The 23,880-nt window shown below is 34.9% G+C and overlaps 2 protein-coding genes across 2 annotated transcripts in view; both read right to left on the reverse strand.

Moving 5' to 3' along the window:
• Positions 1-2,986: 2,986 nt before the first annotated feature.
• LOC125868385 (PWWP domain-containing protein 1-like) lies at positions 2,987-15,507 on the reverse strand. Its single transcript, XM_049549051.1, has 2 exons — positions 14,277-15,507; positions 2,987-5,207 (listed from the first exon to the last, which is right to left on the reverse strand). Exons 1-2 carry the CDS (start codon positions 15,328-15,330, stop codon positions 3,217-3,219), a joined length of 3,045 nt encoding a protein of 1,014 aa, XP_049405008.1. The 5' UTR covers positions 15,331-15,507; the 3' UTR covers positions 2,987-3,216.
• A 1,318-nt stretch (positions 15,508-16,825) lies between these two features.
• The window catches only part of LOC125868458 (acyl-CoA-binding domain-containing protein 4), a 13,661-nt gene continuing 6,606 nt past the window's right edge, over positions 16,826-23,880 (reverse strand). Inside the window, exons 9-18 of the mRNA XM_049549102.1 lie at positions 23,382-23,443; positions 22,388-22,527; positions 21,889-22,015; positions 21,679-21,793; positions 20,461-20,549; positions 19,588-19,671; positions 19,240-19,422; positions 18,442-18,597; positions 17,760-17,819; positions 16,826-17,397 (exon numbers count right to left, since the gene is read on the reverse strand). Coding sequence (XP_049405059.1) covers positions 17,215-17,397; positions 17,760-17,819; positions 18,442-18,597; positions 19,240-19,422; positions 19,588-19,671; positions 20,461-20,549; positions 21,679-21,793; positions 21,889-22,015; positions 22,388-22,527; positions 23,382-23,443 — 1,199 coding nt within the window. The 3' untranslated portion in view covers positions 16,826-17,214. The remainder of the gene's footprint in view (positions 17,398-17,759; positions 17,820-18,441; positions 18,598-19,239; positions 19,423-19,587; positions 19,672-20,460; positions 20,550-21,678; positions 21,794-21,888; positions 22,016-22,387; positions 22,528-23,381; positions 23,444-23,880) is intronic.

Here is a 23,880-nt window from a genome sequence, read left to right on the forward strand (position 1 = left end):
TTTGTGACGAAATTTCCAAGAAATTATATCAGTTTTTATAATAGAAATAACTACTCCAATAATAAAGGTTTTTTTTTCTCATAAAATTAGTTCTACAACTAAAAGAAAACATAAAGATACTATTGGTGGAGTAATAAATACTCCATTTTAATCAAAGGTTTTAGATTCGAGTTTTTTAGATATAAAATCGCCTTTGTAGGACGTGTTTTACCCCCAATGTGGGTTTTGGATTCGAGTTTCCTAGATGTAGAATCGCACCCCCAATGTGAATTTTTCGAGTTGAATCTTGATTTAGTCAAATTCCAATGGGGTACCCAAAATCAGGTAGGAAACCAAAAAGGAAAAAATTCTTAAAATGTATGAGTGACTTTCCGATGTGAATCCAAATTTAATCGGACTACAATGTAAATACAGAACACTGATAAACCAAAATAAAAATAAAAATCCTAAAATTGTATGGGTTCAAAATTTGAATTTGACAGTTACATATGGGATCCATTATAACAGTTACATATCCCCACACATAGCAGAAATAATATGCAGAAATAGATCTTCATAGTGATCTACTCATTATTCCATTGATCGTTGCTTTCATTCATTATTTTGTACTCATTTAACAAACAATTTAGCACCAAAATTTAGTGGATTTAAAATTTTATATTTTATATATTTAAGTTTTTAATTCTTATAATAATTTGAATCAAAATTACTAGTACCCATAACTTCTGCTCCTCTATGGAAGTTTAGAACTATACATAAAAATGTCTTTTTTTCTAATATTTCTTGCCTTTCTAGTTTTCTCTTTTCTGCCCTTGGCTAAAACCGCACATTACTTTATTAAAATAATAGTTTCAAACGCTTTGTTTTAAAATATGATCTTATATTAGATCTATTTTAGTATTTAAAGTATGATGATATTGTTGGGAGATTTATATGTCTGGTCAAATTATAGAACTCTTCAATTATTAATTTACACCATACATAAATAATATGGTGGAATTGGATTCTTTCACTTGCACTAAAGATCAATTTACACCCTTATTTTGTGGTCTATCTAATGGAATTGGATCTCAAAGCAAACTGGAAGATTAGCTTACATCAAAAGCTAATCTTAATTATGTGTTGATTTACCTTCTTAATTACAGTTGTTCTTGGAAGTTAAGGTTGGGTTATTTTGAGTGAATTGGGTTATGATTTGTTGTTTGACCCCCATCTTAACCCAAGCAAACTTTGGGCAGGTTGCATCTTGATCCAATAATTAAAGTGACTCATTTCAGCTCACACAAATTTAACTCAGAGCCCGTTTGGATTGACTTAAAAATTGGTCAAACCTATTTTTACGTCAGTTTTTGACTTCTGAAAGTGTTTGACAAGTATAAAAAATAACTTTAAATAAGTCAAAAATAACTTAAAATAAATTACAAAGTGTTTAACAAGGTAAAAAATGACTTAAAATAAGTCAAAAATAAAAAGTAGATCTCCCCTACTTTTTATTTTTTGACTTGAAAGTCATTTCAATTTGATTTTTTTATTTTTGACTTAAAAGCTACTTTTCTTTAAGTCAAATCTAAACGGGCTCTCAATATGCCCATTTGCCATCCACAATTTAACATAAGAGCTCTTTTGAGAATCTTAAAAACATTACAGAATTCTTCATCACATCTTTCGAGTAAAAGGAAATGTGAATTCATCTACAATTCTATACATCATTTTCAGTGATCTATTGTGATAAGAGGGAATATTAATAGTCCATTTGTCTAACAATAATTGTTTACTATACTATTTTGAGATGTCCAACAATATTTGTCTACTTTATAAAATGAATGGATAATTTTACACTTAAATTCTAATCTATCCTTATTATTAATTATAGTTATTTCCCAATTATAATACTCAAGATATAGTATTTATTATTCCCTCTATCCCTAATTACTTGTCCACTTTTGAATTGACACACCTATTAAGAAAACAATTATTTTCATAGTGAGTTTATCATTTTATCCCTATTAATTATGAAGTAGATGCATTAAAAACTTAATATTTTCAAGAACTTCTACCTTTTTCAAAGTAATTAATTGAGGGTATAACAGGTAGAAAAAAGTTGTTCTTTCTTGATTTGTCAAAATGGACAATAATTAGGACAACTAAAAAAAGGAAAGTGGATAAGTAATTAGGGACAGAGAGAGTATATTTAAAAGGTGATAAAAAGAAATTACCCTTCTATTTATAGTTCCTTAAAAAATATATAAAATCAATAGTAGACAAATATTATTGGACAGAGCGGAGGAAGAGGGAGTACTACACCAGAAGAAAGATTAGCATTTTTCTTTTTTCAACACTTGTTAGCTCTTTTCTAGTTGAAAAAAGTACACTTTCTAACTGCTAATTTACTAGTCACGTCCAGCCAAAATGACACAACGAAACGCCTTAATTGACTATACTAAAAATATATTTTTCCTTTTATTTATTCACTATACTAAAAATATGTTTTCACTTTTAATTGTTTACTTTAATATATCAAAACAAAAAAAAATCTTCATGTTTTACCCTTACTATAACTACCATTTCAAATCATTTCTCAAATTCATCCACAACTATACACCAACTTACTCATATTTTTTTAATGAGTGCACAAAGTCCAATATGAGCAAATAAAAAACAAACAGATACTTACTGTAGTTAAGTGATTTAATGATATACATTATATTAATTAATTATAATTATGTGGTAACAGTATATTATTTGAAAAAATGTCATAAAATCGTTGCGTCGGTGTAAACGCCAATGGAGATAAATTCTTTTTTTTTTGTACCGTTAATGTGAATTCTAACTTGGTTCTTAAGATTACGTTTAGATTCCGAACCTGCATGCCAACAACTTCTAAGCAGTTTTACATAATTCCAGTTTTTAAAATTATAACATGTCAATACAGAGAATCTCAAGCGGCGAGATTTTCTTTGATGGGGGCACGGTAGAAGAGCAAAAAAAAAAAAACAAGATGGCAAAATCACTATCATTCTTCTTCTGATACAGGTCATCTGAAAGTATACAATAAGAGAGATTTTTAAGCAATTCCAGTTTCCAGCAGGTTACAGCACCTTTAGCATATGCAGATTTTGTTCTGCATCCTTTTGCTCTTCAGACATTAAATGCTATGCATTGTGTCGATGAGTTGGTGGCTAAGCCCAAAAGCCTTCCAAAAATGAAGAACCAATTTTATTGAAGGCCATTATAAGGAAAATAGCCCAATAAATTCGTCAGATCAGTCACAATGTCACTGCACTTGCTGAGAAGGGATAGCATTTGTTGTGAAAAGTTGGCTTCAGGAGCAGACACTTGATTGTTATAATTTCTATGGGGAGCTTGAAGAGCAAAGTGAATATCATTTGGTGCATTGGCATAATGAGCAGTAGTAGGAAGAGGGAGCATGGACGACTGACTTGTATAATTGTTGATATTAGAACTAGAAGACGCACTTCCATCAGCAATACTACTAGTGTTGTTGACGTTCTTAATATCATTCATCTGCTCACCTCTATCCCTATTAATATTATCTTCTGCACCCAACATAAATTTTACACGTGGGGTTCCCCTATTACTACCATTACCACCATCTGTCGTCGGCCCTTCCTCACCTGGGGGTTTCTTTAGACATGATTTCAGCTGCCCAGGCTTTCCCGAAGACCTCGAATCAGCTGCCCTATCTTTTGGTGCAGAAGTCCCGCCACTATCATTCTTCGTAGTTTCGGTGTCTTGTGCTTCAGCAGCCACTTCTCGAATAGAGCATCTCACGTTGGTGTTCCCAAACAAATTCGTGCTAGCACTTGCAAATCTAAAGGCCTGCACTGCATGATCCCTGTATTGGTAGACCAAACGGCAGGTGGATGACTTCCAGAAGACCCGAGTAGCTGAATGATCCAGAGCCCCAAAACGGGCAAACCTCGCCTTCAGCTCAGAAATGGAGGGAAGAGCTCCATTAGATGGAAACTTCATAATAAGCATGGTAGGATCAGGTACCTTTTCTGCCGGGTCATTCTTCTTGACACTAGCTGGCTTAGATGATTTCACAGGTGTTGAAACCAGCTTCTTTGCAGGTATTTCCTTGCTTTCACCTGGTTTAACTTCTGAAGTCTTACCGGAAGCCTTCTTCTGTGCTGCCAATGTTCTCAAATCATTGATCTTCTTCTTTTTCTTGGCAGCCAGTTCCTCTTGCCTATCTGAAGTACCCCGCTTTCGCCCTCCTTTGGTAGAAGGATCATCAGGCCTGGCAGGATTCTTCTGTGGCTTCAGATTTGATGTTTGTTTCACATTATTGCTGGGGCCAGTGTCTGACATAGGGACTGCAACAGGTAACTTGCTGATGGGGGTACTTGACTCACTCTCAACGGTGGCAGACAAAGCCAAGCTTTTTTGATACACAAGCGAACGGAATTTCAGAAACACTTCTCGTATAGTATTTATATTTCTGCTCTGGGCACCATAGAAGGGATCAAGAGCAATCGCATGGAGATCACTTAGTAATTGACGAAGATCAATATTGTCGCTTCTAATCCCAACTTTATCTTCTGTTACCACACGGTCAGGCACAGAGCAGTCTGCAGGATCATCTTTTTGCTGAATATCCATTTGAAGTTCTTCCGTGGAAACTGGAGGAACTTGGACAGACTCTCTTGCAACTTTTTCCATTACCGGATTATCTGACGAAACAGCTGCTGCTGGTGCATCAACATGATTAGAGTCAGTTTTCAAGCCCAACAGCACCTTCTTCTTCTTTTTCTTCCTCTCAGTTGACGGACTACTTCCACCACTCACTTCTCCACCAGAACGTTTACGAACCTTGACCTTATCTGAAGGCTGCACAACATCAGTACCACCATCTTCAGCTTGTCTCTCTCCATGAAGTTCTTCCACATTAGCTACCTGACTTGAGGGCTGCTTAAAGCTCTCAATCAAGGTGGAGCCAGATGCATCAGCAGCACTAGGAGATACATCTTTTCCTTCTAAGGAGGAGCCGTCTAGGTGAGCAGGCTGGTCAGAAGAACCTGCTTGTGCTGGACCAACTTGGTGGACTTTCAGGTTAACAGGCTCATCTCTGCGTTTAAACAGATATCTGTCTTTCTCAACTTGGTCCTTCATTTTATTAGATTTTGCAGAACCCTTTCCCTTACCCAGAGTTTCTGCATGCACCAATCTGCCACTCAAAGGAGCTGTAAAATTGCAAAAGCACAGAAGACACATGTCAGCAAATCAGATCACTAGTTGAGGACTTTGTTTCTACTAAAAATGTATACACACTTATTTTCCAAAAGATAATGATACAAAACGTTTCAAGAGAGAATTAGAAGGAAAAGAAAAACAAGACTTCAAACTAATATTAGAAAAATAAAATTTCAGACACGTTAAAGACTTGAGACTCAAATAACATGACCAATAGAAGATGGAAGCCAGCAAATAAAAAAACACTTCTGTCCAAATGTGCAAAGAAGAGTAAAGGCGATGTGGATAACTTATACAGCCAAAAAAGACAAAAATCTACTTTTATCATCTGGGATTTCACCACATAAAAAGAAGGTTGAAAACTCAAGTAAGCGGGGTTTGCACATAAACCATTATATTTTATATGGCCAACTCAACACAGGTAAGGCAGGAGTAACAATTTTTATTTGGCCACTTGTTAATTACAGTTATCCCAAAACGCTATGTTCTCACTCTTATGCCACATTTCTTTACTGCTTTTTTTTAATGAGGACATTTTTTGTGCGTATAATAATACAACTAAAAAGCTCCTAACCAAATTCAATTATTCATCAGCAAATACAATATTTACAACTTGACACCCTTCTTCTATTTTTAAAATGGTAATTGGTAAAGTGTTTATTCATAAACAACACAACAAATATGCTGGAATTATGGGCATTGCGCCGAAAGTGTGGAAGGCAAAACAGCCCTATCTAAATCTATAGCGAATCTAGGAGCTTTAAGATAGATTCAGCTTTACTTGCAAGTTCCAACAAATGAAGATAGCAACCCCTTCACAATGATATGAAGATAGTGAACCCTTTATACGATGTACACACAATACTACCATTGTCAAATAATCTCATCCCATATTACTACTTCGCAATTTATTTCAACACTTTAGTACCACAATTGTTTCCTAAGAATGGAAGACTCCTATTGGGGATACGACTTCATATCGTCGGTTTGGTTTTAGTTGCTTTCTACTCGTGTTTTTTCCATCACTACTTTACACATAAAAATATAGCATTATCTATTTATGAGTCATAATACCAGATTATCAAAGAGGCTTTTTTTTTTCTTTCTTTGTGTGTGGGTGGGAGGGGGGTAATAAAGATGGACAAGCGGAAAGAAACAAGTGCATACTAAAATAAAACATATAAACCCTCATAACTATTAACTATCTAGACGTGACACCAAAACTTCTAGTAGATTCATATCAACAAACTACTGCTACTATGCCTCAATCCCAAAAGGTTGGGATCGACTATATCAATTCTCACTTATTCATTTCAACATCATACATAATAAAATAAAGTAAAAAATAAGTGATCTCTAATGGTGAATGGGTAATTAGATTTACTAAAGGAACCCTTAATACAACTAACACGGTATATGAGCAACTTTATTCGAGGGACTTCAAATTGTTGTTAACAAAGGTCAACTCCTATGGAAATTTGAATGTAATTCAATAGAAGTACTCCATATGCTTCAACATGGCCATGAAATTCAGAATGCCCTGATACATGAATGTGGGTCCTTGATGATAAGCCCAGGGGATCCTCAAGTAAAACATGTTTACAAGAGCATAACCTATCAACTCATGCCTTGGCCAAGGAAGAAATTTTTTGATGGACCACCTACTCTATACACCTAACCCCTGAAGAAATAAAAGAAAAAGCTTGGCTAGTGTTTCAGGGCAATGATTTTCCCCAACTGGATTTAGGTTGTGCTATAGTTTGTTAGTGATACTCCCTCCAACCCTTCAAGCTTATAGCTCGCGACCTCCAAGCCCGGAGTTTTGCCAGTTCCTCCCGTGTATGTTAACTCTATTTTTTGGACAAGCATCTTAAGAACTTCTTAAGATAGAACAATTATGGTCTGTAATATTAACACGACGGTTGACAACCATGAACTAATTTGGAGCCAAACTCCAAATGTTTTGTAAATTGATTTAGTTTAATGCATATTTCCTAACTACCCATAATAATAATAATAAGGAAAAAGGTTCAAAAAAGCCCTTAACGTATCATAATCATAAATGGTTTTAAAATGCCCTCCTTTCATCGATTAGATAAAAAATGTCCTCAACGTTTCCTTTCAGTCTAAAAATGCCCTTTTCTAATAGCACAATGACACGAGAATGATGAGTCACTTAATGAAACTTCATCTTATTGGTCCACATAAATTTTTAAACCCAATCAAACTATCCAAGGTAAAAACCCTAAACCCACCAAGTAACCCGTTTTAAAAATTAACCTAACCTATCTAGAGTGAAAATAAATTGATCTTTAGTTGAAAGTAAATCATTTTTACCATTTAGAATATTCTCATAAATTTTAGAAGTTTAAAACTGCAAATTTTAATTATTTTTTGGCAAGAATTGCATCAAAGGGGGATGCCATGAGTTCAATGGTGTATGAGGTTATATTAGAGTGAGGAATCCCGTGCTTTGGAGAATCATTGTTCCCGTAGCATAAGTTGTTGGGAGAGTGGTTTAGGATCCTGCCAAGTGTGAGAAGATTCTAACAAACAATACAAACTCACCATTGAATTTCCTTATGATTTAGTGAATCAATTAAGGGAACTTGGGGTGAAAATAAAATAGGTTTATTTTAAAAATGGGTGACTGGGTGAATGGGTGCATTTGGGTCTTTTATCTCGGATAATTAGATTGAATTTCAAATTTTATGTGGACCAATAAGATGAAGCCATTTGCTTCATTAAATGACTCATCATTGTCATGCCATTGTACAGTTAGAAAGGGCATTTTTATACCTAAAGAAAATGTTGAGGGCATATTTTATCTAATAGATGGAAGGAGGATATTATTAAATCATTTATGATATGTTAAGGGCATTTTGAACCTTTCCCTAATAATAAAATAAAAATACTAGATTCATGTCAAAAAAATCACTTCAAAATTATGGGTTGCATATGCATATTTTCAGTTTTACTTGAACAACAATTAGAGAAAAGTTAAAACAAAATTCAAAATCAGTTTTGATTACAAGAATAAAAAAGATCAATGCATCCACCCAACCAAGTTGGGATCTACTATATGAATCTCCATAGTCCATGTCGCTCCATTTAAGTCCCCCTCTAACTGCAGTATTAAGAAAATAATAATTGATTTCATCCAACAACATATCCAGTAAATCCAATAAGTTGAGTATGGGGAGAACAAAGTATACACAAGTCTTACCACTACCTCGCAGAGGTAGAGAGACTGTTTTCGAGAGACTATCGACTCAATACAACAAATTCAAGTATAAAAAAAAAGAGAACAATAAAGAAAACATAACACTAATAAGAGAACCAATTCAAAGCCTACAAGAAAAGAATAAGAACAACAAAATGGTGCAATGACTGAAACCCAATAAACAAATGATATATATCAATAGCAAGAAGTACAAGAATACAACTAGTAGAACGACAAACAACAAGCCTGGACACTCAAAAAACAAACCCTCCTATCTAAGGTCATGTCTTCAATAATCTAAATTTATGTCATGTCCTATCTAATCACCTCTCCCTAATTCCTTTTCAACTTGTCTCAACCTCTCATCATGCCTACTATATCCAACCTCAAACACCTCCCCTAGCATGCGACATAAACCTAATATTGTATTATTATAATAAAAGGTACCACCAAAACTTAAAGGTAAGTATAGTATTTTTATAAAAATATATCACACACCATATTTTATCAACATGAATCTAATATTTTATTATTATTATTATCATTATTATTATGGCTAGCTAAGAAATATGGATTAACTAAATGGATTTACAGAATATTTGTAGTAGTGTTCCAAATTAATTCATGGTTGTCAACCTTCCAGTTAATATTACAGATTGAAATTGTTCAAATGTAACTAGTTTTTCCAATTTTGGTCCAAAAAATAGAGTTGGCATAGAAGGGAGGAACTAGCAAAACAGGTCCAACAAAAAACTTCTTCTTTTTTCCATCCTAGGCCAATGCATCAATTGCTTGGTTATGATCCTAATACATATGTTTTACTTGAGGATCCCTTGGGTTGTCATCAAGTACCCACATTCATATATCAGGGCATTATAAATTTCATAGGCTTATTGAACCATATGGAGTACCTCTGTTGAATCACAATCAACTTCCAAAAGAGTTAACCCATGTGGACAACAATTTGAAGTCCCTGCAATAAAGTTGCGCATATATTGTGATAGTCATATTAGGGATCCCTTCGGTAAATCCAGCTCCATATTAGAGATGACTTAGTTTCCACTTTATTTTATTATGTATGATGATGAAATGAATAAGGGGCAATTGATATAACCAATCCCTACCTTTTGGGGTTGAAGCGTAGCAAAAGTTGCTTGCTGATAGGAATCCACAAGAAGTTTTGGTGTCATTTCTAAACATTTATAGTTGCGAAGGTTTATCTACTAGTATTTTGTATTTTAGTACGTGTTTGTTTTTTCCTCCTTCCGCTTGCACATCTCTATTCATCCCCTCCCCAGCAAAACCCAAAAATCATTTCCTTCTTTGATAATCTAGTATAATGATTGTTATGGCTCATAAAATGATAATGCTACATTTTTATGTGCAGCGAGAGAAATGAGTGGTTACGTCCTATTTGAAGTTCTCATTAGCCTACATCTTCCCCTTCTTTTTATTTTGACTTCCCTCTATTCTTGAAAGAATTTCTAGACTAGTAGCTTATGATACAAAGAATGAAAATTCTACCAAAAATACTAACAATGATGTTCAATTAATTGAATCACTAAGTCCAGTCCTGAATATAGTTCATCAAGGTTGTGATATTCAAATAACAAGGGTAAACTTTCGATGAGACCATACAGTTAGATTATTGAATTGCTAAATAAGAAACAATAAAAAAAAGGAACAAAATAGAGGAAGATGACAAAAGCCAACTGAAATTACAAGTTTTCTAATTGGATATCTGAAAAAGGATTTAATGATTAAATAGGTCTATTTTCTGGTTATTGTATCTAATTGCACTTGTTGCAGATACGAGATTGTTTCTGTATTTCAGTTTTATCCCTGCAAACACATGTCCAAATTTAAAAATAGACCTTACCCCTACCTTATGGAATTAGAGAGAGATTGTTTCCAAAGGACCCTTGACTAATATATAGCAAATCTAAATAGTAATGAAAACAAAAAAACTACAATGAAGGGAAGTGCAGAACATTAAGGGAAGGAACAATAACATCATCAGAATAGTGCAACTGCACCCATGGGTGTGGCCTAACAATCAATGAAATGGTTGAGAACCATGAGGTATCAGTTCAATTTCCAACGGAGACAAGAAATACTAGGTGATTCTTCCCATTTGTTCTAGCCTTGGTAGAAATAATTACCTAGTACCTATTATCGGTGGGAGGTAACAATTATACCGTGGAATAAATCAAGGTGCATGAAAATTGGTCCAAATATCACAATCATCAAAATAAAAAATAGTGCAGCCACCTCATTCTTTTCCATCACACTTTTTTGACTTAATCTCATTTAATACATATTATTTACCATTGTAGCCTTTTTTGGGCTCAATTTGCAAAGATATAGCCTAACTCATCCATTATTAACACTTCACTTGACACAATTTTTGTACATACATGACAAAACCATCTCAAAAGACATCTCTTTTAATGCACTGTGTGGGTTGCATGTGCCTGTACCGAATGTTAATTAAAGTTAGTTTGATTTGAGCACTCCAAGGCGATAATCTAAGTTGCTTGAACTCGAGTGTGTATGTCTAATACATATGTGGATCTAGAAATCTGATCCTCCGTAATCTATATTTAAAGATTCAAGGTTAGAGATCGAGGTACGAATGTGAGTGTGGGAATACGTCTAAAAATAAATCAAATATCTAAATTATAGAGTTACAAAAATATGCCTAAATTATGATGGACTATTTGGAAGAAAATAAATGTATGAATTTTTATTAATGAGCTTGATCTATTTAGTTATAATCTACAAATGCATCTCTTTATTGTATTTTTTTGGTTTGTGCGAGTAACATGGCTATTGCATATGATATAAGAGGACATGATAGACTTATTTAGTTCACCACACATTCAATAGTGATGTTAAGTTTTAGCTCGTAAATATCCTTAAAGCACCTTTTGACAACTAACTTTTTAATACAATATCTTTTAATGATAAAAAGCATATGCCTAAATCACCCTAGCTTTAGATTTGATTTAAAAAATCACTATTTTTGTCCCGATTTCTCTATTGAGTTTGGTCAAAGTATGCAAAACGGGTTGACCATATTCGATACAGATTTTGACAGAGGTGCGACATCAAAAGTGAAGAGTTAGCGCAACTTAGACTAGCATTATCAAAGGCTCTCACCTTAGCATTTTAAGCGAGAGACGAGGCGTCACTAGGTCATCATTCTACAAGGCAAGAGTTGTGAAAAAGACTAGCAAAAAGGCATTGTCCTTTTTTCAAAAAAAATCACAACTTCTTTAAAAAGAAAGAAAGAAAAAGACGATGCGTGTGATTTTAGAGTTTTATTATACACTTACCTTTTTTCAATCGACTATGCGACTTGGTTCTCCATCTATCTTTAGACTTCGATTGCAAGAAGCAAGTTTGTTTTTGGTAATTGGGCACAGGTAAATTCTTTTTCTAGCTTCTTTTTTCTTTCTTTTTACTTTTTAAGTCATTTAGTATAGCTTGTCTAATGAATTTTTGAGTCCTTCAAGTTCTTTAAATCAAAATATTTGCCAATATATTATTGCTATTGAGATTTTGATTATTTATATAGTCAATTAGATATTTAATTTTTTGGATTTATTGGCGCATCAATTCAAAAAAGGCAAGCGCTTCCCCTCAACGAGGCAGGTCCTCGTCACCTTACCAACCAAAACACTAACTTAGACAATAAAGATGACCCAACACATTCCTTCTAATAGCTTATAATTTGTGTGAGATAACAAAAAGATTTGTGTGTAGTACTAGTTAAGAGATTGGCTGAATTTTATGGAACACTTGATCAATCTTAGGATTCAAGGAAGAAGAAGACACTCTTAAATGGAAATGTCATAACAAAGGATTATTCACGGTTAGTTCTGCATATAGAAATATGAATCAGATGGGATGCAAGTTAACTTTATGCCTTGGAAACTTATATGGAAGTTAGTTTTACTTGGTTGGTAGTGAAAGAGGATGTACTTACACAAGAGAATCTTATGAGGAGGGGTTGTCGTTTTTGTGAGTAGGTTGCAGAGACAATTAACCATTTGTTCTTACATTGTAAAGTGGTTGGCAAGCTGTGGAATTTGTTTACTAGCTTCAAAGGTATAAGTTGGACTGTTCCAGAAAGAACATGACAGGCTCTAGAAAGCTGAAATATGGAGGGCAGTGGTAGTACAAACAAGAGTAGATGGAAAATTGTTCCCGCAGTTATTTGGTGGACCATATGAAAAGAAAGGAATTCTAGGAGTTTTGATAACAAGAGCAGCCCTCTACACAAGATTAAAATGAACTGCATTATCACTTTTTGCTATTAGTGTAGTTCAGAGTATATAGATGATCTTGTGGCTATTGTAGACATTCTAGGGTCCTTATAAAGATGAAGGAGGATCTAGGGATAGTTTTCTTTTTTATCTTCTTTTCTTTTCTTTATCTTTTGTTTATGCCAGACACACAAGTGTGTAGGGAGGATATGATGTAAATTTTTGGATACCAGCTTTGAGCTGATGATTGATATGCAAATGTTACCTTTATAAAAAAGATTCAATTACCATCCACTTATTGATTAATGCTAAAACAAAATTGTTATTATTATTTTTATTGGTTGGGGCATAGAGTTATACATTTAGGATCGTTTGGCAGGGTGTATAAAAATAATACTAAAATAAGGTGTATTAGTAATACTAATGCAGGGATTATTTCTTATGCAATTATAAGTTTGGTGTATTAAGAATAACAAGCATTGCATAATTTCTAAAAAGTTATGTTTACAGAAACACCCACCACTGGATAACACAGTGGTAAGGATGTGGAAAATTCTTTGAGGGACAATGTTGTCTTTAACCATGCTAATGCATGCATCAAAAATCCTTGCATTGCTATTACCATGTTTTGTCATGTATTAATTATACATAGCATAATACCAAATATAGAGTGTTTAACTAATGCTTACATTAGTTATACATAGGTTGAAAAAATGCACCAAATAAGGTATTAATAATACACAAAGTTAATGATCTACTATTTTTCTAACACATCCTACCAAACAACCCCCCTACACATATAGTAAAAACATGTACTACAACCATTAGTTGTTTATATGGTTGAAGATATCCAAACAGTTGAATTCGCATTTAGGCTCTAGTTCACCTGTCCCACTATAACAATAGCGGAGCTAACAACATTGACGATGAACCCTTCATTCCCCACTTAATAGTGGGGACAAAGAGTCCCAAGGCAGTTATGTCTTTAATCGCATAAACTTCTATAAGACAAACTAGTATGCACTAATGTGCAATTTATCTCGTGTTTTCTTCCCTTTCTTCCAATTCCTTTAGATTAAGGCTAGTTCACCCTCATTGAGCATAACCAATAGTGAAATTTCATGCTTGGGGGAGACATTGGTACTTTGGCCAACTTATTTAAACATTCCACAATATTTTGGGGTGGCTAGAAGAGTAGATTGGATATATAAGAGGGGAAAGGTCTTTACGCTTCCCCTCGTCTAATTTCCTATTAACACTCAATCTTCACCAAAATTGTAATGCACCAATGTTGATGGCCTTAAGCGGCACTGCAACATGACATCAATACCAATACCTAGTTACACAATCCAACAAAGTAGTTTCTATCCAAATAACTTGAAACAAACAAGTTAAAACATTGCAATCCCTTCAGCTTTAGTGTTCTAGGTGTATCATCCCAAATAATGAGCTACATAATACTCCAAAATAAAGTACACACTAACAAGGCAAAAGATTTGCAAGGTTATTTTTCGGGGTTTTGATAGGAGAGCATTGAATAAAACAAAGGAAGGGAAACATAGTACCTCTTGAAGAGGGTTGTCTAAATGGCTGAGCAACTTCTTGTGCTTGTTTAGAAGGAACAACACCAAAAGCTTCTGCATAGGTAGGATCATCTTCCTCAAAAACAGCCTTCCTATAAGCCAACGCGGTTGCCTTCTTCTTAACAAGGTTAAGATCCTCATGCACTTTTCTCCTAGGCTTCAATGCCAACTTACTCACATAACCCCTAGTCTCTTTGGGTTTAAAGCTTTCCCTAGCCTTCTTAATCTGACTAGCAGAGTAAGTACAATTCCTCTCAAGATCACTAAAATCTACAGCAAAGAACCCATTAATTGACACAGCACGCAGTCTGTATGTCTTCCTACAATAACAAACCAAACCTAAAGCACTCCTCCGGCTCACTTCATCGACCCCTTCCTCCACTGCTTTTATAAAGTTCTTCACATTAGTTTGCATAGACTTTTCCGCATAAGTTGGTTCAAAATGTACAAGCTCATCTGGATCAAACCAGCCATAGCTACTATCACCATAAAAAGCAACCAAAATGTGACCCTCCCTTTTACTCCTTCGCACAGACGGAGTAGCAAATGCTTCACTGAAAATGTGACCTGGCCACCAAGGGTGTGATTTCACCTTTCCCCACACCATATCACCCATTTCAAACCCATAACCAACTGACCAACATTTCACATTTCCAGCAAACTCATCAAACTTAGAGAGCATTAAATCGTACTCAGAAACATAAGGCTCCATTTTTTCCTTCCTCACATCAGTTTTACTAGAAACCAATGCTGTCTTTCCTTTCTGGTCCAACTTCACACGACCGGACTTCCCCGAACTACCACCTTCTTGGTCTTTTCTTTCCTTAACCCTAATTTGGTTTCCTTCACTTTCCAATTCCAAAACCCTAGAATCCTCTGTTTGGGAATTGGAAGCCCTAGAATCCGTTACGTCCATAGAAACCCTCGCTTGTTCAGAATCATCTGCGGGGGTCCTACTGGAAACCCTAACTTGCGTCTCTTCTACTGAATCGTTACTTCGATTTGCTTCGAATCTGTTGCTCATCACAGAAATCATCTCCTGGAGCTAAAACTCCGTTTCCATACGACTTCAAAACGGACCTTCAGGAGGAAGAACACCGATGAATTCTCCAGGAAAATGCAGCAAATTCACGGATACAGTGAGAATTCTGGATATTACGGTACAAACCCTGTGAGAAAACGAAAGACAAATGTAGAATTGTAGGTGCGTGAGAGAGAATGGAGCTTATTAGTTTCCGGCCCATGGGCTTTAACCTGTTTAAGGCCCAATTTTGCAGTAGTAAATGGAAGACACCACGTGTTATAATGGCTCTTTTTTTACGCCACGTACAAATTATTAACTGTGCATACTTTTTTGGTTAAACTGTCGAGAAAAAAAAAACGATTACTTTTTTGGTTAAACTGTCGAAAAAAAAAAAACGATTAGTCCGAAGATTACCTTTAGCCCGGCTCAACGTAATTGGGAGCGTAAAGCAAAATTTTAATTCAATGTCTAAAATATAAACGAATTTTATATACATATTTATTCAAAATTTATTTTTCTAACACTATTTAGATGAAAATTGTTAGTATTTAATATTGTTTTTTCAGTTAGTAGTTTTAGGTAAGATTTTATCAACTTAACATTGAAAAGCATCCTTTCAGTGAGGCAATTATTATATGAATTGTTAACATAATTGTCTAAGTAATAAGTTGACGAATATTAAATAAAGATAAAAGTTAAAACCATTGAATTTGACTGAAGAAGTTGATGACTTGATATACCCCATTTTAATATGCTTTATAGTAATGGTTGAAACTAAAATTTAAAAGAATTTGTAATTCACTTTGTTGAACACTTTTTACTATTAATTTTTATTTTTAACAAAGTACGAAGGATGTTAAAGTGGGTAAAATAATATATTTTTAAAAAATAATACTCTACTTTTTATCACAAATGATCAATTTTTTCTATAAAATTTTTAACACATTATACATTAAAAAGAAATGACTTCTCATTATACGTTAATTATCTCCTCTCCATCATCCAAATACAGCATCCCAAGTGAGAAATAGGCATAGCAAGTAATGTGCCATATCATAAAGTAACAAGTTAAAAGAGGTAATCAACTTATAGGCAATCTTCTCTAAGTTAATAAAAAATCATAAATTTATCACTCTTAACTTCTCCCTCTTTTTTTATTTTGTAAGGTTTATGACGCGACGAAAAAAATTCAAAGTACTGTACTGTTTTATCTTAAATATATGTTTTGCACTCCCCGATCCTTCTCCAAAAGCCAACTATTTATTACTATCAATCTCAACATTTTTATCTAAATACGAAATTAGTTATTTATAGGATTAGTTTCCAACACTTAAAAAAGTGTTGAAGTGTTTAGTACGTAATATACTTTATTAACTAAGCCAAACAGACCCAAAATGGTTCTTTCATAACAGTATGAACTTCAAATTACCCATTAACTTTTCTGTCGATATTCCAAGGATGACGGTTTAAACAAGAAGTAACTGAATGCAACCATAGGCTTAAAAAGTAAGTATTACAATTCATACTTCATTCTATGAATAACTCTTATCTTTTCCAGGAGACAAATACAGTACGACGAAATGCATTACAAAAATCCATAAATACCTGAAAACCCCATAACAAGTCGTCCTATACTTTGTTACCAATTAATTTTCTTTCTGAGAATAGTTCTGGTGAATACTCGACCAAAAAAATAAGTAGCACTAGTAGCCACTCATAATTATACAACAAAAGTCCCGCCTGCCCTGATACAAAAGACATTACTTCCCTCCACCCTAAAGAATTCTCGACTCCATATCTTATTCTATCTGTGAAAAGAACAACTAACAAAATAAAAATATTTTTAATAAAAAATGATCAATGAAAAACTGGTTTTCTATTATCAAACTTATTGCATCAAGCATCATCTTGTTGATTAGGAGGAGTTCCAGCAATCCATCCCCATACTCCACCAGAGCTCTGCCTTCGCCTCTCATTCAAGGCTTGCTCTGATGCAGCTTTTTGTCGTTGGAGTAGCTCAAGTTCTTTCTTTAAGCTTTCCAGAGTCTGTAGCTTTTGTCTTAGCTCCGCAACATCAACCTGTTGAAATAGCTTAAATTTGGTTACTTCACATCTTAATTAAGAAAGAAAAACCACATGCCTGAGTAATTCTAGCAACTACAGCTCAATGTTAGGTAACTATCGTCTTACTCCAAGGTTCTAAATCTGCAATATGCATGTATCATGAGTAGGTCGGTGTACAGTGGGAGACACATGCTAAGAATATATGGTAAATCTTCATCATTTAGTTACAATACCTTATAATATTCTCAGCTTTGGAATTCTCCGGTATATAAGGGTCAGGAAAACCCCCACCCACCCACCAGAAAAGGATTTTAAAAAGAAGAAGTGTAAACAGGAGTTTTCTTTAATATGTTGTAATTAATTTAACTATTCCATACCTCTAGTTTGAAACATCTGGATTGTTCAGAAGCAAGTTGACCACGTACAGATTGGAGCTCCTGCATAATTAAGAGAATCATAGTTGAAACTGAATGTTACTGTTGGGTCATGCCCAATGGTGTCCCTATTGCCGGGAAGCAAATTAAGGACCTCTACTGGAAGACGAAAGAGACAATTGCACTTGAAACAACAAATCACAAAAAGGATGCATAATGCCGATATTTTTCCCGGTCACCAAATGTTTTTTTGACACTAGTTCTGCACATTAATTGATATTGCTTTTATTATGAGTTTATGACTAAGAAACCAAAGAAAAAAAAGGGGAGTGACTCAATCATTTCTTCAGCGGTAACAGTGAAAATTAGTAATTACTTTAATCTAGATACACCAGGAACTGCAATGGAAAATGGAATACAGACAGATGAAATATGAAAAGGTGCCTTGGAAGAACAGTTCCAGAGTTCCAGACAAATTCACTTTTTTTGCGGAAGGGAACCATAAACTACAAGTTGCCTACTAACTCACTAAGCATCATTAAAGTGCAAAAGATACTAGTAGAAAGAAGAAAACCAAGATGAAAAATGTAAGCCCAAGTTCCATCAAATTAGAAAGAAGCAAAAACTGCCCAAGTATTTGCCAACACTCTAAGAAGCAGACTTATCAAACTGAAGGAGTAGTTACCTTATAAAGATCTGTATTGCGAGCCTCAGCATCAGTCAAGTCTTGCTTCAGCTGAAGCGTTTGCAACTTCTCTTTGCTGAGAGATGACTCTAAGTCTTCCTTCTCAGCTTTGAGGGCAGCTAAAAGTCGTTCACTAGTTTCTTCAACTTTGTTCACCTGCAAGATGAGACATAGGAACAAGTCTCAAGGGAAAGACAAGGAAAAAACAAACAAAATGATAGCAGAGAAGAGTATGATCATACAGAACAAGTATTGTGACTGAAGAAAGTATAAAAAAGAATGTGACAATGTAGTGGATTGTCAGTTGCAACAAGTAAGAGAAGGGAGAAATTTTGAAGATCCCATATCAATAGCATTAAGTACATGCATGTGTACTTATAAAAATCATCAGTTTGCTAGACTTGGACTGTGTCTGTGTACCTGTCCAAGCCCAAGCTACATATCCAAAATGAATTCATAGTCATTGCATTCTAATTAGATAAGAGTAGGTGCAATGGGTTATATCTCTTTGAAGGGATTCAATCAATCAGAGCTGAGCACTTCAATGGAGTTCATCGCTTGAAAAGCACATCCTTTCACCTACTAGATTAAGGCATGCATATTTATATTTATTTACTAATCAGAGTACAAATCATATCTGGACTTCGAACTCCAGCTTTATAGACCAACATACCAGCTGTGTATAAAAGATGTTAACCAAACTAAACCGAAGTTCTTTTTTCTAAAGCCAAGCAACCAAACTCACATCCATATCACTAACAATTAATGCAAGATAACATATTTGATATATCATAATACCATTGGTTCAGATTCAATGTTGTCCACCACGATTTCCCTGATTTTTCCTTCTTGGACTGTTGCAACATCTGACTCCAAATCCCTCGTGGCATTAGTAGCATTTTGCATTGCTGAAACACTATCAGGTACAGGAGTCTCCATAGATTGCAAAGTTGATCTGTGGCTCGGTTTCAATACATTGACCTTATAAAGAATAAGCAAAGCCACAACAAAGATATTAAGTAGTCATAACAGGGATAAAGAAACCAAGCAACCCACAAGCTGCCATATAAGGTCTGATCTGAGAGTGGAAAGGTGAAAGAAAAAAGTTCATCTGTACCAGAAAAGAAGAATTATTAGCAACCTCACCTCATTACTATACCGCCCATTGTATCCTCCAAAAGAAACTAGGATATCTTCACCATTATATGAACACAACACCAAACTCAAGCCCTGTTGACACGAGAATTATTTTAATGCACAATTTAATAAGATTTTAACATTCAGATATACAGAAACAAACTATCAAACTCTGCAAATGCTCAAAACTAACATGCCGTTATTTATTAATGGTAAATCCATACAATCTCAAGTCTGAAGTATACATTTCAGTCTCATGTGATGAGTGTCCATACAGTAATAAAGAACACCAAACAAGTTTGGCTCTAGTTCATCAAGAGTACTAAGCTCTAACAATTTTCAGCATTGTTTAACTTTGCATCCAACAATGAAATCTAGTTTCAGAACTGTACTATTCAACCAAGTCATTTAGCTGTTTAGGTGTAAGCACGTAACACTTAAGAGTGAGCTATCTTGATACTATGGTCAATTTGGATTTTAGTCAAACTTATCTTCAGCACCCACAGAATATCAGGGATGAAGGAGATCAGACAATACAACTGCTCATGAATTCCGATGGATAATCTTCTGCAAGTCGAACTCCACTACCTCAAGTCACATTGATACATATCGCAGATTAGATCAGAGTATTGACCACTCCTCGAGAACAGAAACTAAGGCAAATATTGAAGAGAAAAAAGTATGACGAAAAGCCACATGCACCATATCAATATTACAGACAAGAAGCTCAAATTAGGATAGTCCAATCAAGATAGCTTCTAGTATACCATCACTATAATAGAACAAAAGTAGGCTTTGTAACCTAACCACCAAATGCTTAATTAGAAAAAATAAACTAGTTAGTGATTTAAAACCCCAAACACTAGTCAGAACATTAAATACCTCACTAGCAAGAGGAACACGCCCTTGAACAGTTGTTACGGTGGACCAACCCAGTGTAGACATGTTGAGGACAACAGTTTCAGACACCCCTGTAGTAAGTACAAGAGAGTGGGAAAATAACATAAATATATGAAGTTTGGTACTGGTTGACAAAAATTAACAATTTTGAAGCAACAATAAAGTGATACACGGAATTGCCAACATCGTGTAATGACCAAGTATGTCCTCCTATTGGATAAGCATAGTTTCTCCAGGTTCACCAATAATCAGAACCAAGAAACTAAAATTACTTCCTCACTGACTAAAGTTCCTGTCATACAAAGACCAAACTACTTCCTATACAGACCAAGAAGAATAACCAAAAAAGTCCACTTGAATCGGATCTGCTACCTTTCATAGCATTAAAAAGGCCCAATGCTACCATAAATCAGGTTCAACAGACATTTTATATGTTTTGGAGCTAGAATTCGCTTCCTTTGCGAAAAAAGGGTTGCACAATTAACCATTTCTACCTTCTCCTGGGATAGAATTTTAAAATGGAAGAATCACACAACGAAAAAAGATGTGAAGGTGAGCATAGATGAAACATATTTTAAGATGGAAATTAGGAATGATTTGAACCACTTGATTGCAGTTCTACAACAATGCAGGCCACTTCACACTATCAGAAGTACATTGCAACAGTATAGATAGCACAATTGCTAAAAGGGATTCATGGGACGATCTGAAACTACACCCAGCCCCCATAAAGAAGGAATTTATCTGATTGAATGATTACTCATTCGTGCCCCCCCCACCCCTCACAAAAAAATTAAAACGAGACTGGTTATATCATCATCTCTTATAAGATTAATGCCTTCAAATGTTATGACAAAGAGGTTCACAAGTCTGTCTTGATTCTTCATTACAAGGCATAATGTCAGAATTTAAGCAGTGACTTCTAAAGTTATAAAAAAGGTAAATAAGACCTGGAAGGTAAGCATGTCAACAATAACTCAGTTCTGGATTTAAAGTTCTAACTTGTATCATCAACCCTTATTGAAGGAAAAAAGGGAAAAGTACAAGATCCTAACATAAACAACACTGAGGAGGTTTTGTTCATGCAAATGTCACAACATGCACTTAGAGCAGCTTGCCATTTACTATTCTCAAGAATAAAAACTTGAAAGTTAGAATTGTTGTGATCCCGAGTAAATTGTTAAGAGGACAAATGCATACCACTCTTATTGTTGCCTCCACCAGTAATAAACCAATTCTCTCCAACTGTCACACCAGCATGGCCAGCACGTGGACTTGGTATTTCACCCTGTTGAGTAGGCGTTGACCACTCCATCTACATAAGTAGAATATATAGAAATTACCTGTTATAAATAAAGAATCGTACTAGAGCAGTTTTGCAACAGCTAAAAACTGAATGCACTGTCTCACAGTTTGTAAATCAAGGACATGCAGATCATTGAAGCAAGTAGCATGAGAGCCCCCGCCAAAAATAAGAAGGTATCGCTCAGCATGTACTGCGGCAGCATGATCAGACCTTGGAGAAGGAGCCACCCCCCTACCAAAAAAGAGCTAGGTGAATGAATAAGGATTCTACATAATATGAAACGGTAAGACCACTAGGATTATTGCATGTTGATAAAGGTATATTGCTGCTAAGCGCTTGTAGAGATAAGCTTTCTAAGAGAAGATATAGAGAATATTATACACAGACTAATTTTTTTTTTAATTACCAGACTTTTGACCTTGGGATATTGTACCTACACACACAAACATTAGGAGCAAGCTAGCCTGACAAGGTTATCTCTTGTGAAAAGCATAAGCTTGTGACAGACACACAGATGGAGACAAACTTGTTTGTCCTTCAACAGGCAAGCAAGAAAATACGAAGGGAAAACAAAGATGCTTAAACTTCCTAAAAGCATCTTACAATGTGTCCATTTCATCCCAGGTCATGGTTTCCAAGTCTAGAATGTGAAGATCGTTCAAAAGAGATCGATTTGCATCTTGGCCTCCAAATATGACTAAGCTTGTTCCCGTAGGGGTAACTGAATGACCTCCACGCGATAACTGCAAAAGCAACAGGGAATTTTATTTTTTAGTCAAACGAAAAGTACAAAATAATTAGTGTACTTCTTTCATTTACACTTGAGTTTAAAATAGATAAGACCAAAGATGACCAATTACATGTTAATCCCATGCTATGTTAGTTGGGGTGAAAAAGGGAAATTATGAGACATTATATGGAAAACTTACAAGGTATTATGAGGAGAAAATGTTGATCAAGAGGAGAATCCAAACAGAGATAAAAGGAAAAGGACTACATAGAAATTTATATATACAAGGTATTCCATTTTCTTCAATTTCAATTTCACTTCAGCTTTTGTAAAATCTGTCCAGAATTTCTCCGACAGTTTTGGTCAAAGTCCCAAAATTGGTTGACCAGATCCGGTATGAATCCCACCCCCACGTCATGTCGGCACTCGTGCGGCACCAAAAGTGAAGAGTCCAAGCAACTTAGTGTTTGATAAAATGAAGTAAAATTGGAGAGTGGTCTTCAATTTTCCCATCCTTCTAAAGCAAGAGTAAGTGCATCACATTTACTTACCTTCCAACCTACCAAACAACTTTAACCAAAACATCAATACTTCATTTGGAACGTAGACTAGTTAAGTTCTCTCTCCTTAACCCCCTCCCCCCTTTACACTCCGCCATAGAACCAAACACAGGAAAGTGCGAAAATGACAAAAGAAACCATAAAAATGGTAATCCTGAAGGAAATCAAATCTTAGAACTGAATGTAAAAGAAAACAGCACTTTAGATGGGAAACATTTAAAAGAAGTAGTTATCAAAGTCTGAAGCAAGGATGTCATGAAATTTGAAGAACTTAAAGGGGAAAGAGTCATGGCATAAACAGACATACCGGCGGCTTTCCATAAGTCTTCAAGTTTGACCAAGTATGTGTTTGCATATCAAATACCTTAACTGGCAAATGAATGGAGCATAAATTAAGCACAACAAATATTCAAGTGAATAAGATTCTAAAAAATAGATGTTTATCTGTTGACAGCAATATTTCTCTAATCACCACCAGCAATTAAGATTTGTTAAGAAGAAAGTCATAAAGCAAGACCACCACAAACACCAAGATGAAGCAATCCCTAGCCAAATACCCAAGCTATTGAATGATTTAGGGTGTGTTTGGTATGAAGGAAAATGTTTTCCTAGAAAACAAGTAGACTTTGGACTTATTTTCTCATGTTTGATTGGTGAGTAGAAAATATTTTCCGGAAAAGATTTTTGTGTGTTTGATTTATGAATGAAAATTATTTTTTATTTTTACTAGAGAGTAGAAATTAATTTTTGAATTAAAACTGAAAATATTTAAAAAAAAAAAAAGGGGGGGGGGGGGGGGGGGGGGG

Source organism: Solanum stenotomum, chromosome 1 (genome assembly GCF_019186545.1).
Source record: "Solanum stenotomum isolate F172 chromosome 1, ASM1918654v1, whole genome shotgun sequence".
NCBI lineage: Eukaryota > Viridiplantae > Streptophyta > Magnoliopsida > Solanales > Solanaceae > Solanum > Solanum stenotomum.

Coding starts and splice junctions, on each gene's coding strand:
- LOC125868385 (XM_049549051.1), bottom strand. CDS start 15,330: ATGATTTCTGTGATGAGCAACAGATTCGAAGCAAATCGAAGTAACGAT. Junction 5,208..14,276: donor TAGACAACCCTCTTCAAGAG/GTACTATGTTTC, acceptor GCAATTTTACAG/CTCCTTTGAGTGGCAGATTG.